This window comes from Bradysia coprophila, unplaced genomic scaffold (genome assembly GCF_014529535.1).
Source record: "Bradysia coprophila strain Holo2 unplaced genomic scaffold, BU_Bcop_v1 contig_24, whole genome shotgun sequence".
In the NCBI taxonomy this organism is placed as follows: Eukaryota; Metazoa; Arthropoda; class Insecta; order Diptera; family Sciaridae; genus Bradysia; species Bradysia coprophila.
In genome coordinates this window covers 5,138,996-5,161,333 of record NW_023503501.1, presented here as the reverse complement: position 1 = coordinate 5,161,333, position 22,338 = coordinate 5,138,996, and the positions used below count along the sequence as shown (strand labels likewise).

The window sequence follows — 22,338 nt, the reverse complement described above, 5'->3', positions numbered from 1 at the left end:
GCTCATCGCTTGTTAACAAATTATTACAATTGAATTATTACAAGAACTACGAAAATTTGGATTTTAAAAGGAGTTTGAAAAGAACGCCTTGAAAAGAGGTTGTACGCAAAGGAACAAAGTAGAAAGTACATACTGAATGGAACATCTAACACTGATAGATTCGAACCGAATGTACTATACCCATATAGGGATAAAGTATACGAAGTTTATCCTTTTAAAAACAAAATCATTTAATCTATGACTTCATAGTCTGGGTTCTTATGTCGAAAAAAACCGTTCCGCGCGAAAATTTATCGAAAATTTGACAATGAAGAGATAAAGTTGTGGAACTAAATTTTTTTTGGTGTCGCGAACCGGTAATACCGGTAAAGTAACCGGTTTAGTGAAAAATTTAAAACATTTATTGCCGACATTTTATGGAAGAACTTTTTTCTGGGACTGGAAAAGTGTCCTAGATATTTGGGGATCCCAAAAAAGTGACCCAAAAAACCGCTAACTTTGACCTCAATTTCCCTGGCCAAATCGAAACATATTTTATTGATATGAGGCTCTTTGGAAAACTGAGGACTATCACTTTCAGATATAGCCGGCCGAGCTTGAGCTTTTCAAAGGGACCATAGATACGAGTCTGGAAACTGGGAGTAGCAAAAGTACATTTTTTTGTGTGTCACGTTTCGCATATTCTATAAAGTGGTTCTTTTTAATTTTTTTTGTGCCTAAAATGTGGACAAAGTGTTACAATACCCACTAGTAAGTAGAATCTACAATTACTTTCAATCCTGAATGCTCCACCCGTTCCCAATCCTAGAAATCACGGATTATGTTTACTTCCATCAAGTTTTTTTTGGTTTTCTGCTGGATTTGTGGCAAAAAAAACGTGATGGAAGTGAACGTAGTCCGTGATTTCTAGGATCTGGAACGGGGTGGAGCATTCAGGAATAATTCAATCATAGGAACTTACCTCTATTCACCTCAAAAATGCCAGAAATCCAGCAAAAAACCAAAAAAAATGTGAAGTGAACGTAGTCTAGGATCTGGAACGGGGTGGAGAATTCAGGAATAATGGAATCATAGGAACTTACCTATGTTTACCTCAAAAATGCCAGAAATACAGCAGAAAACCAAAAAAACTTGATGGAAGTAAACATAATCCGTGATTTCTGGATAGGGAACGGGGTGGAGCATCCAGGATTGAAAGTGATTGTAGGTTCTACTTACTAGTGGGTATTATAACACTTTGTCCACATTTTAGGCACAAAAAAATCAAAAAGAACCACTTTATTGGTCAAAGAATATCATTTGTATAAAATATCTCCTGGTGTTTGATAAAAAAATCTATCGCTTCAGCATTCGGCTTTTTAAGAGAGCATTAGCCGAGGTCACCGCTTATTCTTATAATCATCGTTGTTGATAGCAGATGACTTATGGCTTGATAAGAAGCAAAGCTAATATTTTTATCATTCAAATAAAATGTTACGATAGAACCGATAGAACTCAACCGTACAAAGTGAACGCGCAGCGTAGGAACACACACATTTTGAGCAACACTCATTTTGAACGAAACATTGACTTTCGTTCAGTACATTATCATTTATTCATTTCGTGCTTTTTGTTGTGCTGAGCTGTCTTTTTTTGTGGGAGCGCCACTCCTAATTAAATTCATTTAGTTCCTTGACGAAGGAAATGTAATTTTATCATCGGTTTCCTCATCCTTCTAACAAACACAGAATCGTATACACAAGTGTGTAGTGGCTTTCTGTTCTCTAGTGCAGAGTGAAACATTAATAGTGTAAGTAGTGCAAAGAAACGACTTTCAATATGTCGAAAGGTTTCAAAAGTTTGTTTAGTAAACGGCAAAGCAATAAAGACAATGAACGTCAAATATCAGAAATCGGCCTTCCCACCAATGTTGTTCATGATATACACGTCTCCAAAAACCATATGACAGGCGATTTGGAAGGCCTGCCGAAAGCATGGCTCAGGATAATGGACTCACAGATCACCCAAGATGAACAGACAAAAAATCCGGATGCGGCCTATCAGGCGGTTCGATTTTATAATTATTCGATCAAGAAAAAAGACAATCCGGAACCGTTCAAACCGTTCATTACCGAGGAGGCAATACACGAAGAATCAGAGGAGATCGACAAATATGTTACGGCAAAAAGTGCTCACAAGAGTGTAGAGTCATTAGAAAGTGGCGAAGACAGTTCGTCGGAAGCACCGGAAGCACCCCCACCGATACCCCAAAAGAAAGCAATGACACTTCCACCGAAACCAGCTATTATGCCAAAACCGAAAGCTGTGAGCCAACACGTCAAGTTCAATCAAGGATTAGAAGACTTAAGGATAATAAGCGAAATTGAGGATACAGTGGCGCCAGCTGACACTGAAGAAGGACTGATTCTTCGAGCCAAGGACAAACGTCAACCGAAATCGGACCAGCAAGTCTATGCGGAATTACGAAAAATTTGCAATTTGGATGATCCCACACGCAGATACGAAACGAAATTGGAAGTGGGAAAAGGTGCATCGGGCGTTGTGTTCATCGCATTGGACAAATACAATGATACGAAAGTTGCCGTGAAAACGATCGATCTGAAAAGTCAATCGTCGAAGGAACTGATTCTGAATGAGATTCGTGTCCTGAAGGACTTTAATCATAAAAATTTGGTCAACTTTTTGGACGCATACTTCATCGAACCGGAAAACCAACTGTGGGTCATATTAGAATACATGGATGGTGGACCGTTAACTGATGTCGTTACCGAAACCGTGATGAAAGAACGTCAAATTGCAGCCGTCTGCCGAGAAGTGCTAAACGCAATTAGTTTCCTCCACACCAAAGGAATCATTCACCGTGACATCAAAAGTGACAACATTCTGCTGGGTCTTGACGGAGCAGTCAAAGTTACCGACTTCGGTTTTTGTGCAAATATCGAAGGTGACGAGAAACGACAGACTATGGTTGGAACACCATATTGGATGGCTCCGGAAGTGGTGACACGGAAGCAGTACGGGAAAAAGGTGGACATCTGGTCGATTGGCATTATGGCTATCGAAATGATTGACGGTCAGCCACCATATCTCAATCAAACACCACTTCGAGCACTCTACTTGATCGCAGCGAATGGGCGACCTGACATTAAAGATTGGGCAAAATTATCGCCAAATTTGCAAGATTTCTTGGATCGATGCTTGCAGGTTGAGGTCGATGTACGGGCAAGTGCCGATGAATTGTTGAAACATCCGTTTTTGGAAGACTGTATGGAATTGAGAACGTTGACACCGCTGATAAAGGCTGCCAGACGAATTTTGAAACGGGATTAACATTTGACCTCTCGTCGTGTGTATAGAACTAAAATAATTTGAAGTGCGGCTGTGAAAATTGTAGTGCCTTCCGTCATTTATAAACAGTAAAACCAAAACCGATTTTGCAGTTTCGGATTTAACCATCAGTCAATCAACAAAAGGATTAATGAATGGGTGAGTTCACGCCAATTTTTATTATTTTTATAGTTCAAAGACATACACGCATATATACCGTACACCATGTCATCAGATTATGGCACACACAATATTTCGCGCCGTCTTTTCCGTGAATTTTGATCTTTTTAATTTCATTGAAAACATTTAGAGATTTTCGTGCGAAATAATGAGTCATTGGACTTGTTTCATGAACACACTTTGTGTATTTATACCTTTCGCATTAAATATGATACGCACACCAACAGGGCTCGCATGTGATAATTATATGTACGAATCCAAAGCACGTGTAGTAGAAATGCTTTCTGTGACTTGATATAGTGGCTCTGGTCATGAAATGTTTTTTGAAATATTTTATTTTGTGAAGCAGTGACGACGAATAAATTTTATTAAACATCGACCACTCATTTGGTATGCAGTGCAACATGGGCTCAATTACGAAAATTTAATTTTTATGGTTGGCACATTAACTCCTCATTTATAACTAGTTTATCAGTACAAACCACAATCCGTCTGGCCTGTTAAAATGATACATATCGCTCTCTGTGTATTTGTTGTACACAGTTGATTGATGCATGATATCGGGGGCATTAAATAAATGTTAAAAATTTGAATGAATGTAAGTTATGCATCCGAACCAATTACGCATTCTTAATGGCACATTCTCCCGTAGACTTTACAGTCGATTAGTATATTACTGCGTGGTGGAGAGGATAGTATTATGAAGGAAAATTATTCATTAAAGGTCATTGCTTTTCCTCTTCAAACTTTTTTTTTGAATTTCACAGCAAGTGCTTTCAAAGTCCATTAGCCGGAACGGATGTACTAAGGAATTGGTTTCATTAAAATTTTGGTTGATACATGGGGAGTTTGGGGTTATTACATTGTTCGGTTTAAATAAATTGGACGACGATGAACGGGAAGATTCGACTTCAGTTTTCTATGTGTTTTCTGCCACTTGTTCGATGGGACGACAGATATGAACTTTATATTATGAAGAAATCAATAATTGCCGGTCATGTCTATTCTCGTTTAAATGATGGAGGGAGTACCTTGGAAGGTTTGAGGTTCGCTAATCTGAATATTAATTTTTTAAATGTGAAAGTAGTTTCTTGACTGTATAACACGAAAATTGTTAGTTTGATAAACAGATAAACTCGTTGATTCGAGTAGCGGACGATTTTCATTCTTTGGTCATTCAAATTACTCCTTCGTACTAGTTCACGTCGAAAGTCTGTCTCAAAGAAAAATTTCTATGAATTTTTCGAATCATCATAGATGTAGGTCGATCAAGTCTAACGAAAATTTGAAGCTTAAGTGGCAGGCACATATACGTCATGTCATGCTGTAATCAGGTTTAAATAACGGTTTGTGCAATCGTATGTTCTTGAAAAATTAAAAGCGCACGACATAATGTCGAGAAATAGTGAAGCACGGCAGAGGACAGAAAATACGTGTCGTAATACCGCTCCTGCCTATTAAAAATGTTACACAAGTCGAGATATTTATTCGATTTATAACGTGGAAGCTAAGTATGTAAGTTATCAGGTCATACAATGCGTACTAGGACATGGCTTATATAATGCATTTGGATTTGCGCAACATACCCACTGTATGACCACAGGCCATTTTAATAGTATACCATTAAAATAATCAAACAAATGTGGCAGAACCATTTAATTTGTTGAATCATTATAAACAGTTCATCAAAATTTAAGTTTCTAAAATTAGTTCAATGATCACAGATAACGAAATTAAATACCAAAACAAAAAAGCATTTGGTCAGGTGTGTATCAGTTGTCGTTTCGCCCATATTTTCTGTAATAAACGTTTTATGATAAATGATGACCACAAAAATTCAAGAATGATTGAAGAATCTATTAACCAACCGAGAAGACTGTTCAAACTAGCACTTAATTTGTGACACAGCGTAAAGGGCCCCGGGATGTCTGAATTAGAAATTTAATAAATTAATTAAATAGAAGAGATGCTACCATTACATACGGCCCTGTTTACGTTTCAAATGTTAAACTAACTCTTGATAATGAAGGGAAAAGGAAGCGTATTTACCTGGTAGATTTTTGCAAAAATAATAATTTTTGCACTTAGTTAAACCCATCCGGCGAGTGAAGACAATACCATGAGAATTAAATTGAAATTTTGTCTGTATATTTGGCTTACTGTATCAATTGCAATCCATTGCGATGAACTTATGGAGGAACAGGTAGAGAAGTCATAATTACATTTCAATAGACTATAACGTCGCGGCTTACCTTTCAGGGAGTGAAGCTAAGATTGGAAAGAACTAATTGCAAATGTGCGCCAGCTTTCTGTAGTGTTAAATGCAACGTTAAATTTGTATCACGAGACAGAGCCAATTTCAATGCCCAAGTGAAACTATTCCAACCATTGAACTATATTGAATATCATATGGACACCTATTACAAGCACAGCAACAACGAATATCGTCCGATGTTGCTTGTTTTAAAAGACGAATATTGCAAATCTTATCCGATTCGTTCGCTGATAACTCCACTGGGTATCATCCTGACAGCTTTTGGTGATACAATAAATTTTAATAAGCCGTGTCCATGGAACCCGGGAGACTATTACGTTAAAGATTTCCATTTTTCGATTAAACATTGGCCATCTTTTATACCGGAAGGACGTCACATACTAAACTTTACAGCATATTCGCAGCCAAACGTTTTTCTTATCAATTTTAAGGTATACTTTCAAGTCACGAATTATGGAATATTGGATCTGCGAGTTGGGTAACCAAAAGGTGGGTTATGTCAAACAAGACAGTGGTGGTGATCGATTCTTCTTTTATGGTTTTTTTTGGATAAATTAATTGGTTGGGGTTCGAATTAAAATTTTATAAAAATCGTTGAAAGAAGTACCGAGTTTTGGATCAACAAATTGTTCGGTTTGAATATTGGACAACCAACATGCGAATATATTATTTTAATATGTGAAAGTAATTTATTGTGTGTTTTAGTTCGATGAATTCCCAAAACTCCCAGCAGCGAACTATTCATTCTTTGGTCATTCTGTCATTTCGATAGTCCACTTCGAAAGTTTGTTCTGCAATTGTTAGTCAAAACCGCGCTCAAAATAGTGACTGACCTGAAACTTCAGGTCAGGTCAGGTTTTCATTTTTGAAGAAACCTGACCTGAACCTGAATTTGTGAAACGCTGTCACGTCAGGTTTCAGGTTGACCTGAATTTTTCATACAAATTTTCAGGTCAACCTGTCAGGTTTCAGGTGAGGTCAGACCTGATCACTCTAATCAGGTTTCAGGTATTTTATAAAATCAGATCAGATCAAATTTGATTGAATCAGATTCAGGTCGAAACAGGTATTTTCAGGTCAGGTTCAGGTAAACCTGACCTGTCCCAAGCCTTAGCCGGCTGAACCTATTTTTCAAAGAAGTTTTTTTCGGATTTTTCATAGAGTTAGGTCGATCAAGTTTAACGAGAATTTGAAGCTTAAAAGGCAGGCATCATGTCATGCTTTAATCAAAGTTCTTGAAAAAACCTTTTTTCTCCTAAAAATCGGTGGATTATTTCGGATCTACTCGTATTAGGTGTCTCTAGGTGTCCAATTCCACATCACTAGTACCTAAGAAAGCGTTTATCAACGAGTTGCACACAACGTTTTCTCAATAAAGCCAACAAATATTTTAGTTTTACTAAATTACTATTTAGTGAATTCTAATAGGATGGTAATATTCGAGCGTTATTTATTTTTGGACGAGCGTTATAATTAATTTGATTCACCAATATTTTTATCAATTTGGCATCAATTTGAAGAAAAGGAAGAATTTCATTGGTAAACTCAGGAAAGCAGTTACAAAAATATATTTTCCCAATTCTAATACAACGATACCAGTTCCGCAAACATTCAAATATATGTGTCAGTTTTGATGGTGACAGAGACGCATAGCGGTAGGTCGTCTCAGCATTGATAATGACTAGAGGTCACTACTATTCACGCCGTAAGTGCGGTCGAAATTCAAAATGGAAAGTGCGTAGGTCTTTCTAACGTAGCGTCATTTTCATACAATGAAGCGTTGAAATGCATTTTTCGGTTCACTTTTTCATCGAATCGTTCACGTAAAATTCAAATTTTGGGCACACTAACGGCGTGAATTACCTCGCACAAGCCTGGCATAACCATTTATCGAAACATTATAAACAGTTCATCAAAATTTAAGTTTCTAAAATCAGTTCTATGATCACAGATAAAGAAATTAAATACAAAAATAAGCAAATTAAATGCCAAAATAAAAAATCGTTTAATCAGGTGTTTATCCGTCGTCGTTTCGCCCATATTTGCTATAATAAATGATTCATGATGAGGATGTGTAGATTGAAATCTACTAATGAGCTAAGCTTACCAAAAGACAAGTTTAAAACCCCCCAGATCTGAGTCTGGGTAAGTGATTTTATAAACAGGTTTTCGTCTAATTTACTAAACTCTACACATAAAATCTAGAGGAGATACTATTACTTAGATACGGCACTGGCGACTCACGCCCCTTTGTCCTATTTATCGAACAAAACAGAAACGGAAGGAAGTGGAAGCATTTAACTTGTAGATTTTTGTTTCTTTTAAATATTGAGCGCAGTTAGTCGGGCCCATCAGACGAGTGAGGGCAATATCATGCGTTGTAATAAAAATGAATTGATTTGGCTGTGCATTTGGCTTACTGTATCAATTTTTGCAATCAGCTGCGATGAATTTATGGAGAAACAGGTAGAGAAGAATTATATGTGAACAATTGAATATAACGTCAAGGGTCATCTTTCAGGGAGTGAAGCTTAGATTGGAAAGAGTTAATTGTAAATGTGCGCCAGATTACTGCACTGTTAAATGCAACGTAAAATTTATATCACGCGTCAGAGCAGAATTCAATGCTCCAATGAAATTATTGAAACCACTGAACTACATTGAGTATCACATGGACACTTACTACAAGCATAGCAACAACCAATATCGTCCAATGTTGGTTGCCTTTTAGGGATGACTATTGCAATTCTTTTCCGAATCGTTCACCGATAACTCCGCTGGGTTTGCTCCTGGGAGCTTTTGGTAATACAACCAATTGTAACAAAGCATGCCCTTGGTACCCTGGAGACTATTACGTGAAAGGATTCAATTTTGCGATAAAACATTGGCCATCGTTTATACCAGAAGGGGGTCATTTGTTAAATTTTACCGTATACTCCCAGCCCAACGTTTTTTTAATATATTTTGAACTGTACTTTGAAGTCACGAATCATGGACTGTTGGATCTGCGAGTTGGGTGATCGTAAAGTGGCTTACTTTTGTCAAAAAAGAAGTATAGAGATTTCCACCCATGCATCAACATTGCGTTGGGGTTTTTCTTTTCGTGGTTTATGGCATCAATTAAAAATAAAAAGTTAGGTTGTTTGTTTGAATTAAAGTTTAATAAAATTCGTTGAAATATGAACTGACTTTGGCACATGGAATGGTAAGGAGAATGTAGAGTTAAAATGCCAAGCAGTTACCGGATAAGTGGATTAATCTCTTTGAAAAATCGTCAAAAACCAAATTTTACTCTTGTGTGAGATGAACATTGGCAGCGCGGCAAACATTGACAATACGTGTTATCTTTGACTTTTTTTTCAATTTTCGTTTCCGACGAAAACCATGTAACAACCGAATCAATTTATTTGTTTCGCGTTCATATTATCATTATCAGACAAACACCGTTAATCATTTTGGAACTGATAACAGTCGATATATCAGTGCTCGTTTTATGTGTGAAAACTCAGTCATGAAGATAGGAAATTTTGGTTAAACGTTTCCAACGAAATTATATTTCGAGCCTTGGTTACTGATTATGCAATTTCGAAAAAAAAAATGAAAATTTCATCGGAGGGCTTGTTGAAATATGCAATGTGGCTAATTACCATTGTATCAGTATTGTATTTACGAAACGTTAAATTTATTTATTTAAAACCTGCCCTACAAAGCCCTTGTGACACTGCTCATTCTGAATTCTGATTTCATTGCGATACATCATTGCTACGATAAATTGGGTAAAACTGTCGATGGTAAATCATCACTATAAATCAACTTGAGTGACTCTTTGTTATTGGAATAGTTAAAAAGGAAAACTTCTTTTAATTAAGACACTGGGGTTAACTAGTGAAAGACAGTGGAATTGACAATTATTTTCCTCGTCATTCTCCTGCAACCCTGCATCCCTTAAAGCTCCATAATAGTGGCAAATAAATTATAGTCTAGATGGTTATAGAATTATATAGATTTTATTTGCAGCCCGTTGTCCTCAACGTAATACACAATTGCATGTGATACTGATTTTCAATGACTTGTCCTCATAATACCGAATTAAAAACACAAAATATCTTTAATGAAAAGCGTACCCGATACGATAAACATTTGTTCTGTGACTTTTACTTCAGAGTGCTGGAAGAGCTCAAACAAGGCCGTGTAGTGTATCTTCCACTCCCACACATTGCAGAAAATTCAAAATTCTTTCCGTACAATTTTATCTTCAACTTACACTCTTCATTGGCATTAATGTTTTAATTTCGACACATATTTGGATACTTATGCTAAATAATTCTTTTCGAATGTATCGGGGCAGTGGAATAATATGGCATACATTTCAAATCGTGACAATATGAAGGACTGATAGGATCCATGAGTAAAAGAGATTGCAAAGAAAGACTTCAAGATTCGTGTTATAATGAATTGGAATTAGCATAGAGTTCTCTGCATCTGTCTGCATCCATATATCATTTTCATGTCATCTCATACAACAACTTTTAATTTCAAATTTTCTTGAATTCCAACTCAATTTTACTTTTCTTTCATTTTAGATTCGAGTGCAACGATCAGTGGATCGAATTTATGTTTTTAAATGTTTTCGGACAACATTTTTGCCTAATTAGTGGACTTATCAACCACAACATAAATACATTTATACCCTACAAGCATCGATGGAACGCCGAGCTAAGTATATATCGAAATTCGAAATGCAGGATTTATTGATTAGATAATGCAAATAACAACAACGGTTATTACTACACAGGTTAAGGCTTACCAATTCAATTAGATGATATAATTTAGAGGTACGTTTTGTGTAAAAAAAATTGAAACCAACGACCTCGAGAGTGTAATCGAGTGGAAGGAAATGTAAAAATGATTTTTTTCCCGATGATTTTAAATACAAAAAAAAACTTTTTAATTAAGTTGACAAACACAAACATTCTTGGTATGTTGCATTTGAATAGAACATTTTGTTTTAAGATTTGATTTTAAGGTCACATTTTCTTTCGTTAATTTATGTATGATAACTAGGGCAACACCAGTGTGTGTCACTATGCATTCTTTGTCATTAACCTTTCAGTAACGGTTCTGGTCATCTGGTATTGTTAAAAGAGTGAGCTCCAAATAGAATTCTCTCAAATATCTCGTATCTCGTATCTCGTATCAAACAAAACGGAACAACGTTAGAAAAAGAAGTATCAGATTTAAAGAAAAAAAAATTGCGATGTCCGCCGTTGCTGAAAGGTTAATAACAGCAAAACTTTCACAACATTCACAGAATTTAAATTTATTTTAAAAATGGACAAACTTTTTTACCGAAGAACTTCGGCCATTTTGCATGTACAGAAATATATACAAAAAATATCGTTTTTAAGGTCCAACCAAAATACAGTGTGAACATGGGAAAACGTATTATTTTACAAAAAATAAAAATAATTTTTTACGCTTCTGTGATGAATGTGTACGATTTAAATTTTTGAAGAGAAAAAACAAAAATTTTGTGTTAAGAGAATGTGAACCGATAAGAAGCATAGTTTGTAAGCAAATCGAGTCATTAAATTTTTTTAGAATTATGTTGATAGTCCAGACAATCAAATTCGGTAAAATTTCTACGTTTTAATGATAAGTAAAATTAAAAAATTTTTGATAAAAAATTAAAAATAAATTGCCATCGATATAATGTCATATAGGGGGTTGACGGAAAATATTTTTCCAATAACAAAACACATCGTCACGCACAAGTGATGACTATTCACAAGAACTAGTAGATTTCGACAAATGTGGACAAGTACCAGGCCTGAGTCTAAAAAACGATTCGGTTTCAAAAGATAACTTTGAAGACAATACTCATCCACTCATGTTGTATGTTGTTAAATGAATCGACGAATTTAACGACTACCTTGAACTGATAAAACGACTTGTTTTTTGTAGGACGATGCAGATTCCGATTAACTCAATGATACTGTAGAAGATAACTTAACCAGGGTTGTAGTCAGGTCGAATTTGAACAATGTCTTTGCGTAAACGACACATTTTATTGTCTTGTTCCTATCGCGATTACACTTTTACGTAATTCATTTTCTGAATAAATCATCCAACATCGGTGACGACAATTGATAACGGCGGGTTATTTTTTGAGAACACATTCCAGATAAGATTTAGTTTCGTCTTTCATGTTTGGTCGGAAATCATCAGTAATACGATGCGTGAAGATGCAACGTAATAAAATCATCGTCATCGCATCACATTCATTTCGGCCCGAGTGAAAAACAGCATCCTAAAAAAAACATGCAAAACCTAGGGTCATTTTCAATGATTTTTTCAACTCTTCATACTGATTAGTTATAATAGTCATATACAGTATGGAAATGCTACTAATATCTTAGAGTGCATTAAATACTGTATATGAAGATGTGAGTACGGCGTATGTGTAAGTATGGAAATACTACTAATATTATAGAGTGTATTTAGGACTACACAACGTGTTTTTGAGTATGACAATGCTCCTAATATCACAGAGTGTATTAAGTACTGTGTATAGAGATGAGGGGCAATGTTTATTCCATACTGAAATCATCAATTTACGTCTTTCTAATTTACGTATGACTGGATGTGCCTGCGCCATTGTTAGCAGTGTTTTTTCGACAATCAATAAAAGAATTAATTTAGTTCGTTTTATTCGTGAGACGTTTAAATATCCCTAATTTTGAAGGTTAAAATTTGTGAAGAAAAATTAGCACAACAATCCTTTGCAATTAGAGAACTTCCATATACCGGGCTTTGAGTACGATTCGCTACAAAAAATTGTTAGGCTGATACATAATCATCAGTTTTTATTAATGCCAATTGGTACATTGAATTTAGAACGAATTTCTAGTTTATAACTTCTTTCCCGTGTAGGATTTTATATTCGAAATTTTCTTGCTAATGACAGTATTTATCTCAGTTTTAGATAGTTTTTTAGTTTTGTTGCCAACAGCACGGGCCTCCATAATATCTACAGATGAAAACGTTTTTACTCTATGCATTAAATTTTGCTTTCAATCGGATTACCATAAATGAGATCAACACGATTTTTGTCTAGCTTTTCTGTTGATGGTACGGACCCAGCCGCATCTTTCGTTTTGTTACTGCTTTTACCAGATAAAGTGTGCGTCGACAATACATCGCGTCCAAAGATGCAAAGCAGTAAGTTGTTTAGGTATTCATTATCAGTCTTGGCTTTATCTAGGACCGTGCACTGTTTTTTCGTAATGAAAACGTCTCCTCTGTACAACCTTCCTCCATCCTGTAAGTTTTGAGCGAACAAATTAAACTAATTATTAAAATTACAATTTTTAACCTTTTCAACGAAGAGCGCTTCTGGAACGCGTTCATCAACGGCAACAAGATAGTCTTGGAGCAGCTTATTTCGGCGATCCAACTTTCCCAACTCGACTTTTAAATTTTCATTTTCCGATTTTAATTTAGATACTTCGGATATCGCGTCGTTATATTTGGAGGTGAGCTCATCGAAATTTAGAACAATGATATCATCTGGACCTAAAGTTAACAAATCCTAATGACAATAATTTACAAAAAAAATCAAGGCATTGTTTAACTGATGTTGTGAGGGTTGACTTGGATTGTGGGAGTAACATTTATTGATGATATCGACGATACGTGATTAATAACTGCTTCTGACTGTTGTAGCGTAACTTCCGAAATTTCTGATGTGCTGGCCACCTTTTTAATAGACTGCGAATTATGTGTCGATGATTCCACATCCTCCTGCTCAATAGGATTACCGTATTTTAAACGTAAATACTTTTTCCTAAAATTCCATTTTAATACCCCAGAAACCTCGAAATTAAAGTTTGTTTCACTAGAAACAATAGAATCAATCAAATCGTCGTATGAAAATTCATATCCGAGAGGGAGTTCGTAGTGTGGAGAAAATTCATCTGACAGTGAAGGCAGATCTGATTGATTTGTTAACATATTGTCGGTGCTCTTTTCGTCCTTTTGATTTTTTTAATTATTTGCGTTTTGAAAACAATGGTAAAACAATTGAAAATACCTCTGTCGTATTACTATTCGTTTCGTCGGCATCTTTCTCTCTATTTCTACTCGATGCAGACCGAGTGTCAGTCATAGAATTCAGCCCTTCGTTTTCGTCCAACTGTTTAATTTTCTTCTTCTTTTTCCTTTTAAGTTTGTCGTACGTTTTTTCATATTTTTCCTTTGATAATAAGGAATTCATGTTACGTTCGGCATTTTCCTTTTCAGTTATTGACTTATTAATTGTTTATTATTCAAACGCATACCTACCATTTCTACATCTTCATTTTCCTTGGAAAAATTCAATTGTTGTAAAAGGTTTGACTGATCATTATTCTTCTCATCCTCGTTCACAGTATGGGTTTCTAGTTCGAATCTATTGCCATTGTTTAACCGATCCGAAGACTTATCCTTTTTCTTTTTCTTAGGCTTCTGTTTGAAATGTTTACTAAACTTTGATGTCAACCTATTAAACCAAACGGTATTACAAGTACCTTCTTTCTACTGATGCCACTCTCGTCTTCGTCAACTTGAACATGTGAAGTTAGGGACGATGTTGAAGGAGCTGGAATTTGTACCTTAACTTCGCTCATTAGGTACTCCATGTTTTGTGTATAAGCTTGCGCTTGTAGGGTCTTTAGTTCTTTTTTTTCAGATCTCTTTCGTTTCAAATTTATTTTTTTCAATTCCTCATCGGTAAGTGCTGAATACCGAAATTTGTTAGAAACACTCTTCATTCGTCCCTTTAAGTATTCCTCTGCCTCTTCCAAAGTGTCTGTCAATGTTTTTATTTTTAAATTGTTAAAAAATATCAACGTTCTCAATCAATATCGATTCACTAGGCGACACAAATAAGTGGTTACAAAATGCGCACCCGTTAGTCCCAATTTCATATAAAAAAATTTAAAAAGTTGTGACAACGGGACAAGTATTAGTACAGCTGGTACATAGAACAGGGCATATTTAAAGAAAATTAAATTCTCGAAACCTCCCTAATTTTCGTTGTTTCTGCGGCCTTTTTGGTTGTCTTTCATATCTGTGACATGAAACGATTCAATTAGGATGGTATTTTACAAGATTTAGCAGTAACTAAAATTCTGGAATTTTCGGGAATCTAATTCGCTAAAATAGGCCCTGATCTAGGGTACAGTGATTTGAAATAACTACTCCATAGGTCTTCACTAACTTGGTTAGTATAATATCGACGGAATACATACATTACTGATACTTTCTATCTGTACTTGACAGACGTTATTGGGATCAAAAGATGCGTACTGAGGGCACCGAGATCGATCTAACGCACTATACTATGCCACCATCTGTGTAAATTCCAAATTTCGTATTTGGAAATGAGCTTAAACTATGAATTTAAAGTTGAAAATCGGAATAGCTCAGAATAGCTATTCCGACTGTCAACTTTAAATGTAAATTTCAAACTGATTTTAAAGTTATGATAATTATACTTGTATAACCGGACAAACCAATATAATATTCGGCGAATTAACATTACAGATATAATACGAATACATTCGTATCATTATAATGTTTCAAATTTTCCATAAGTTATTGTAGGCCGAGATTTTGACATTAATATCGATCATACAAGTATACCATACAGACGCGCTGGTACATTTTTCAAATTCATTTTCGTTTTAATCCACTAAAATGTGACACCAATAGATGCCTCATATCAAAAATAAATTTCTATCAAAATAAAGCTTTGAGTATGTTGTAATGTGTGGCCTAATATACGATGCTTTAGCGGAGAAGGTAAAACACTTTAAATCAACGAAAATATTTAGTGAATTCTAAATAAATGGAATTCGAAATTTTTGAACGGTGGTGGTTAACACTGCCCGTAATCAAGATAGAAAATGAGAAAGTTGGATCTATGCGAAATTTCACTTAAGATTTTTTTTTGCTCGATACTGAAGAACAAAAGAAATTTTATGTGAATACTTGAAGTATGTCTCTTCTGTATTGCTTCTAAAAATCCAGCCTTGTCTTTATCTGAGAGTTTTCGAGAGTTAAGAATTACTAAGTAGTTTCGATTCTAGATTATTAAAGTTAAAATCAGTTCCGTTTACCTCTCGGTTTAGAGGTTTATATTTTTAAATTAAAAGAAGCGATCGCGCTCCATTCAGGTGGCCTAAACGGGGAGGTAAACAGCAGACTCAACAAATTCGCTAGAATTCCTAAAAATTTTTAAATTTCTAAAACTGAAAAATCACCTGTTAGCTTCATTACAAAGACTTTGAAAAGCGCTGGCTCTCCTGTAAATTTTTTGGAATATTCGCATGTCAATTCTTCCGGAGAATCTCCAAGATTGTGAGACCAATAGCAAAATTCGTCAACAGTTTTGTTGTACTTCTGTCTGAATTTTAAAAACCAATCTCTGCGAACGATCACTGTTTTTCCCTCATCATACTTGAGTTCCACCACTGCAAACTTGTTTGCTATCATGATAAAAATTATCAAATTTTTGCAAAGCTTTGATTTTTATGACTTACAAGTCGCTTCCATTTTTCGTGTTTGCCTGATGTAATGGAAATTTCGAAACTCAAAGACTACTTGAATTACTTGAAATCACACAAAATGATAAATTACACTTACACACGCGGAATTTTGAAAACCGACACATTTTCTGTTTTGTGTTTTACTGGTTTTTTGTGAATTTTGCATGTATTTTTATATGGAGAAATCTATAACTCAAGTAAAACACAGAAACATAAAATGTGTCGGTTTTCAAAATTCCGCGCGTGTAAAATGGATTTGTGATAGAATGTAGGATGGAACAATGTTCACCTCATATTTCAAATAACTTTATAAACAGCAACATTAAAAACACTGAAAGTTTAATATTTTCATGAAACATTTCATATTTCATTTTTTACATACAGACTGATACAACTGCGTAATCTCTAAATGCGTCTTTGTGGTTTTTCTGATGGCTGCACTTCCCAATTTTCAAGCTCGTACCAGTAGACATCTTCGTAGTTGCTTTAACTTTTAATTGCTCTCAAATGGATTCGTTTGAAAAACAGCCGACCGAAATCGGATGCATTTTCTAGTGGAATATTTATATGTGCGCAGACCCTAGGAGCCAAAACTGCATTAAAAAAAATTCTTCGAAGCTTGTGTGGCTAGTGTCAGGTGATCAAAAACCAAAAACATGCACATTCCTTACAGCAATTTCTTCAGTTACACTAGTCGGACATTAGAAAGGTAATTGCATGTACTTTCGGGGCAAATCGGGTCTTTTGGAAGTGTGGTAGCATCTACGACGAAATATGAGCGACCCTATAAGGCTCGTGTAATTGGAGAAATGTTTATAACAAAAGTGCGTGTTTTCGGTTTTTGATCACCTCACACTAGAAACACGAACTTCGAAGATTTTTTTTTGAAAGTAGTTTTGGATTCTGGGGTCTGGGCACATAACAAAAATTCCACTGGAAAATGCGTCCGATTTCGGTCGGCTCTTTTTCAAAAGAATTCCTCTCATTAATCTAAACATTCTGGAGACTGCTATAAATGCCCTTTGTTTTCCGATGGTTAAAATCTGACCGCAGCTGCTGAAATCAAAACGATAAATAGATAAGTAAAAGAAACACATTTACGTTATGCGAGTTAAAAATTACATCATCAGAGTCCATAGGCATATAAATTCATCTTAAACTCTGTGTTGGCGTGAGATAAAATTACCGACCAAACAATCCAATTTCCCTTGCACTGCTGTGCTGAACAATGGAACTTAAAGGACCTTATTGAACTTGACTGTTTCTTTCATTGGCTTTATCTGATTGAATCCTTCGATGACTGCAACTGAAAGTTGTGAGTTAGATTATCTTCATTGGTTATGCAACGAGATTAACCAGCGGGCTTAGAAATAATGCAGTATCCTGGTAACCTGGCTATGTACATGGTTATGGGAAATGCGGGGCCGGGAAATCAGTTTTCATGCGTTTGGTTACCGGGAATAAAACATTATTTCCATGCCCGACGGGCATTGCCCGTTAATCTGAATATTATGACATTTGAAAATTTTCATCAATCGTTTGCAACCATTAATTTACGATTGTTATGGATCTAATTGTTGTGAACTTTGAACAATTAATGCCACTTACCGGATAAGACGGTTGATATTTACATTGCTGAGAGCAATAGTTGTTGTTCCAATGATTTTTTTGTGCCCAACTTCCACTGTTCCGTTGCGAAATTATAGTCAGCCCAACCAGCATTGTTTCTGATAATTTGAGAAGATTAGATTCCATTTGATTAAATTAAAATTATTGAATTGACCTGACTGTCAGCTACAACTGTTATTATGAAACAATCCTCCTTTGAATACACCATAATACGTAGATTATATTGAAATCAAATTAACGTTTTGATTCAGTGGTCCTGGGCCTATGTAGCTTTTTATCACTTCCCGCTGTACCAATATTGAACTTCTTTTCTTTATCTAGATGAATTAACATTTAATTTGACTTCAACGATTTTATCCCCGCCACTTGATTGGTCCCTTATTCAAATTTTAGAAAAACGTAAATAAAACTCATTCACTCACGCATGGCGTTTTGACAGATTAGACATGTGTGTGATGTTTGTGTTATCAACAATGCAGGGGCGAAATAGTTATTTTCCTGACGCATGTTGAAAGGCTTTTTTTTCCAGCACGAGCCGGAGGCGAGTTCTGGAATCTAATTCGCTAAAAAAGCCTTTCAGCATAAGTTAGGAACAATTTTTTTCCTAAACGAAGTTGGAACTTCGCGAAATTACAACACTAGTTAGGTAAACATAATGTATGGAGATCTAACAAGTGTAATATCAAAATGTATGAAGTAGAAGATTTTGTACTAAACGCAACATGTTTAAACTGGATGTTAAATATTGTACTTGCTACTATCAATAGTACATTGAATGACAAGGGGCGAAAGTAAAAAAATTCAACCGTGTGCGAGAGTTGGAGCCCGCGCCGAAGGCAAGGGCTCTAATCGCACAGGTTGATTTTTTTTACTTTTGCCCCGAGTCGTTCATACTATTTTTTTTGATACCAACATTGAAAATTGATACGTATCGCAAACATCGCAACAAAATGTTGAAATGAAAAGGCATTTAGCCAGAAAATGCGGGGGTCCAGGGGGCGGCAGCCCCCTGTTATATGAAAAATTTAATAATTTAGCCATCACAACAATAAACACACACAAAAATTAAGATATAACTAACAAATCATTCAGTAACAAAAAGTATCAACTTTGTATGCTAATTTCAATAAGAACACTGGCGCACAGTGTTTTACAATTTTGATCAAAGTATTCTGCATAATATGAGCGGATTTTGTTGACAACTCGACTCATTTCTCTCATTTTCTGTGACGTCAGTCACTTTCGCTGTTCGTTCAGTTGCGTTCGCTCTTCGTTAAGTACTTTCTCCCCGTGGGATGCATTTTTTTACTTTCGCCCCTCATATGCGGGGCGAAAGTATCATTTTTCAATGTTGGTATCAAAAAAGACTCTTTATGTGTGTGTAGTGTATGTGTATTTTATGTGACGAACGAACGAAATGGTGCTTTTTGTATGACGTCGGAGGCGAACATTTTATTAGCCACTAAAAGTTGTCAAGTGAAAAGGTGAAAATTTGCTCCGTAATAAATTGATTCAGAGCAACAAAGATTATGTTTCGTAAATATTGAATGCATTTTTCTCGCAATAATAATAGAAATTTGACATTGAATATAATAGATCTACCGCAACGTTTTAGTCGCCCTCATATTGGTTTGGCAGTTCGGAAACGAACTCTCCCTTCGTCGTTGTGATAATTAGAAGTTTCTGCAATATATTCTCAGCCGGAACTTTTTCAAAGCTATCTGATGTGATCTTGCATAGCTTTCGGATATGTATGGGAAAGTGTGGTACCTTTTCAGTTTCTAACAATTTCAACAGCAGGACAATCGTTCCCTCTTCTTTGAAAATTAAACTTATTTTACCGATGCGTCTATCTCTCAAAAGTACCACAGTGTCATCTGATTGTTCTGCTCTTTTGTATGTGGTGCTGAAGAATATATCGTTACCAAAAAAGAACTTATAATAGGCCATGATGTATTCTAGGTTTGACTTTAGATGTTTCTTTTCAATTGAGTTAAGATTGTGTTTATGAGGACTGCCAAATACAGTAACATGACCTATTTCGAAAATTATTACATAATTTTGGCGAATTTATATTTTTGAAATTTGAGTTATACCTATTTTCTCACTTTTTTTGACTCTCATAGTTTTCATTCTCTCCATGTAGTTCAACGTTGACGATGTTGAGTCTGCCATTTTTTTCAAACATGCTAGAGAATTATTAAACGCATATTTCGAAGCAATTTGATGTTCCACATCTGTAGTGCCATGAACATGTTTAACAAGTGAGCCATTGTTGCTTTCGAAGTTAAAATTCGAATATGCCCATAGCGGACCACATTTTTGAACACACTTCTTCAAGTGTTGCAATAAATGAATATTCATTACCATGTTCTCTTCACCATATAGCTTTTGAAAGTCGACATGAAATTTGGTTACATTTCTTGCCGCCTTAACAAGTTCTTCGGGAGTAATTTTGGCTTTTAAATAGATAAAGGCAGCCTCTGATAACAGTGTCAGATGGTTAAAGTACACCGGGTTCAAAATGCCGTGCAAGCAAGGTGCTGCATAAAAAAGCAACCAGTACTTTAGCTCATGAGCCTTCCAATATTCCTTTTCCTCTATTAATCTCGGTTTTATCGAAAATGTTTTCAACGGTCTGATACTTTTCAAATTTTTGTTTACTTCATCCAACCGTCGAGGAGTAATGTAATACTTCTCTCTGTGATTCTTAGAGTTGAACCATAGATCCAACGTCAAATATGAAATACCTCCAGTAAAAAACGGTCAAATAGAATAAGGTTTTTGTAGTAATGAATTATATACCTTCAAGTAAACAGTGGAGGTAGTCTATCACAGAACCATTTATCAAATCAAAATCTTTGAATCCAACTAAGGGTGAAATTCCAGTGACCCCGAAAGTTGATTGCCCCGTCGATAAAAATAAACGCATTAAGCTTAATGTACCTCCATGCGATCGCAGTGTATAGTCTTCAGAAGAAATGGTATACTTGCTTGACGTGGAATTACCAACCAAAAATCCGGGATGAAGACAGTAATTACAACCGAATTCGCCGTTGTACTGCTTAAATTTTAAAACCTTACTCTTCGCGGGTAAGTCCGCTGAAAAGAGTAGCACTCGAACGGTTATAGACACAGGAGTGCCATTTCTACTGACGACGATTTTTCTTTCATCGAGTTCGTTCATTTCGTTGATCAATGGTTTCAAGTACAACTCGAAACATGGATCCGGACCGAACCATATTCCACACAATATTATGTTATCTTGCTTAAATCTTTTGAGTGGCGGAACCTCATTAATTATGCATTGTATTGGCCATAAACTGGCTTTTCTCTTTGATTTGAAAACTCGGACACCATCGGTATTAAGGGTTAGTGTAACAAGAGGGACAGGTCCAACTTTAGCTCGTAGGGACTTGTATAGTTCACCATCAAAAATGTCTGAAATGTTACCTGAGTCCGACGATTTCGTATTGTAATCCAAAATTGAAATATCTTCGGAAACTCTTTTTTCGATTTGTTCTCGTACAGGCAGTTCCATGAAAAAGTGACCGTCATTCATTTTTTTTAGTGAATATTCAGTTCCACATACAATGCAGGTGTCTTCGCATTCATCGTTTTTGCCTTTCTGTTGTGATTTCAAACCTTCGTATGTGTTCAAATAGACCATACATTTTTTACAATAAAAATGTATTATCGTCCGTTGATTCGCTCCGAAAAACTTTTTAAAAAAATATTTGGTTTTTGGCAAGTTTGAGTCATCTCCCAAAATATTATGAAACAACTTTAAGATGTCTTCCAGCGCTGTCCACGTCAGATGGTGTTGGAGGAAAAATGATAGTATCATCGTTATAGCATCAAGCGTCGTACATTGTAGGTTCGGATGTATCAATTGATCCGATATTGCAGCAAAAATGTCTTCAGTATTAGCGTCAATCGTTTTAAGATTGTTATCCACTGGACTCGGTCCATCATTCCCTACACTCCCATCTGCGATTTCAGACTCGTTGACATTATCTTAACAAATCATAATTTCAGAAATTAGTCGAAACATATTTGTTTGTATGTACTATTCGCACCTCTATCTGGTTCGTTCTTCAGAGTTGTAGCATTATGATTTAGTATTCTCAAATTGGGATTGACATTTGCGGTTTTTATTCTCTAGAACAATTAATTAGGTTTTTTCACACATTAGGCTTATTTCACACTTTATTTTTTATTTGCAGACCTTGTTCATGTAATTTGTAATTGGACTCTCATCATTCGGCTCTAAATACCTTTTGTACATGTCTCTAGATATCCTTCGATTCAATTTCAAATTTGGTTACTTGAAACAAT

General features: G+C 35.6%; 2 protein-coding genes across 2 annotated transcripts; one reads left to right on the top strand and one right to left on the bottom strand.

The window, feature by feature from the left end:
• Nucleotides 1-1,582: 1,582 nt before the first annotated feature.
• LOC119078037 (serine/threonine-protein kinase PAK 1) lies at nt 1,583-11,464 on the top strand. Its single transcript, XM_037185448.1, has 2 exons — nt 1,583-3,486; nt 10,366-11,464. Exon 1 carries the CDS (start codon nt 1,819-1,821, stop codon nt 3,328-3,330), a length of 1,512 nt encoding a protein of 503 aa, XP_037041343.1. The 5' UTR covers nt 1,583-1,818; the 3' UTR covers nt 3,331-3,486; nt 10,366-11,464.
• Nucleotides 11,465-21,296: 9,832 nt separating this feature from the next.
• Nucleotides 21,297-22,338, bottom strand: LOC119078151. The gene is made up of 4 exons (XM_037185625.1): nt 22,229-22,338; nt 22,080-22,161; nt 21,454-22,017; nt 21,297-21,334 (listed from the first exon to the last, which is right to left on the bottom strand). The coding sequence occupies exons 1-4, from the start codon at nt 22,286-22,288 to the stop codon at nt 21,297-21,299; spliced, it is 744 nt and encodes a 247-aa protein (XP_037041520.1). The 5' UTR covers nt 22,289-22,338.

Bases quoted from the DNA above. Each gene is read 5' to 3' on its own strand.
- LOC119078151 (XM_037185625.1), bottom strand. From the start codon at position 22,288: ATGTACAAAAGGTATTTAGAGCCGAATGATGAGAGTCCAATTACAAAT. The intron at 22,162-22,228 runs GTCTGCAAATAA...TAATTGTTCTAG, and splicing joins TTACAAATTACATGAACAAG to AGAATAAAAACCGCAAATGT. The intron at 22,018-22,079 runs GTGCGAATAGTA...TGATTTGTTAAG, and splicing joins GAAGAACGAACCAGATAGAG to ATAATGTCAACGAGTCTGAA.
- LOC119078037 (XM_037185448.1), top strand. From the start codon at position 1,819: ATGTCGAAAGGTTTCAAAAGTTTGTTTAGTAAACGGCAAAGCAATAAA.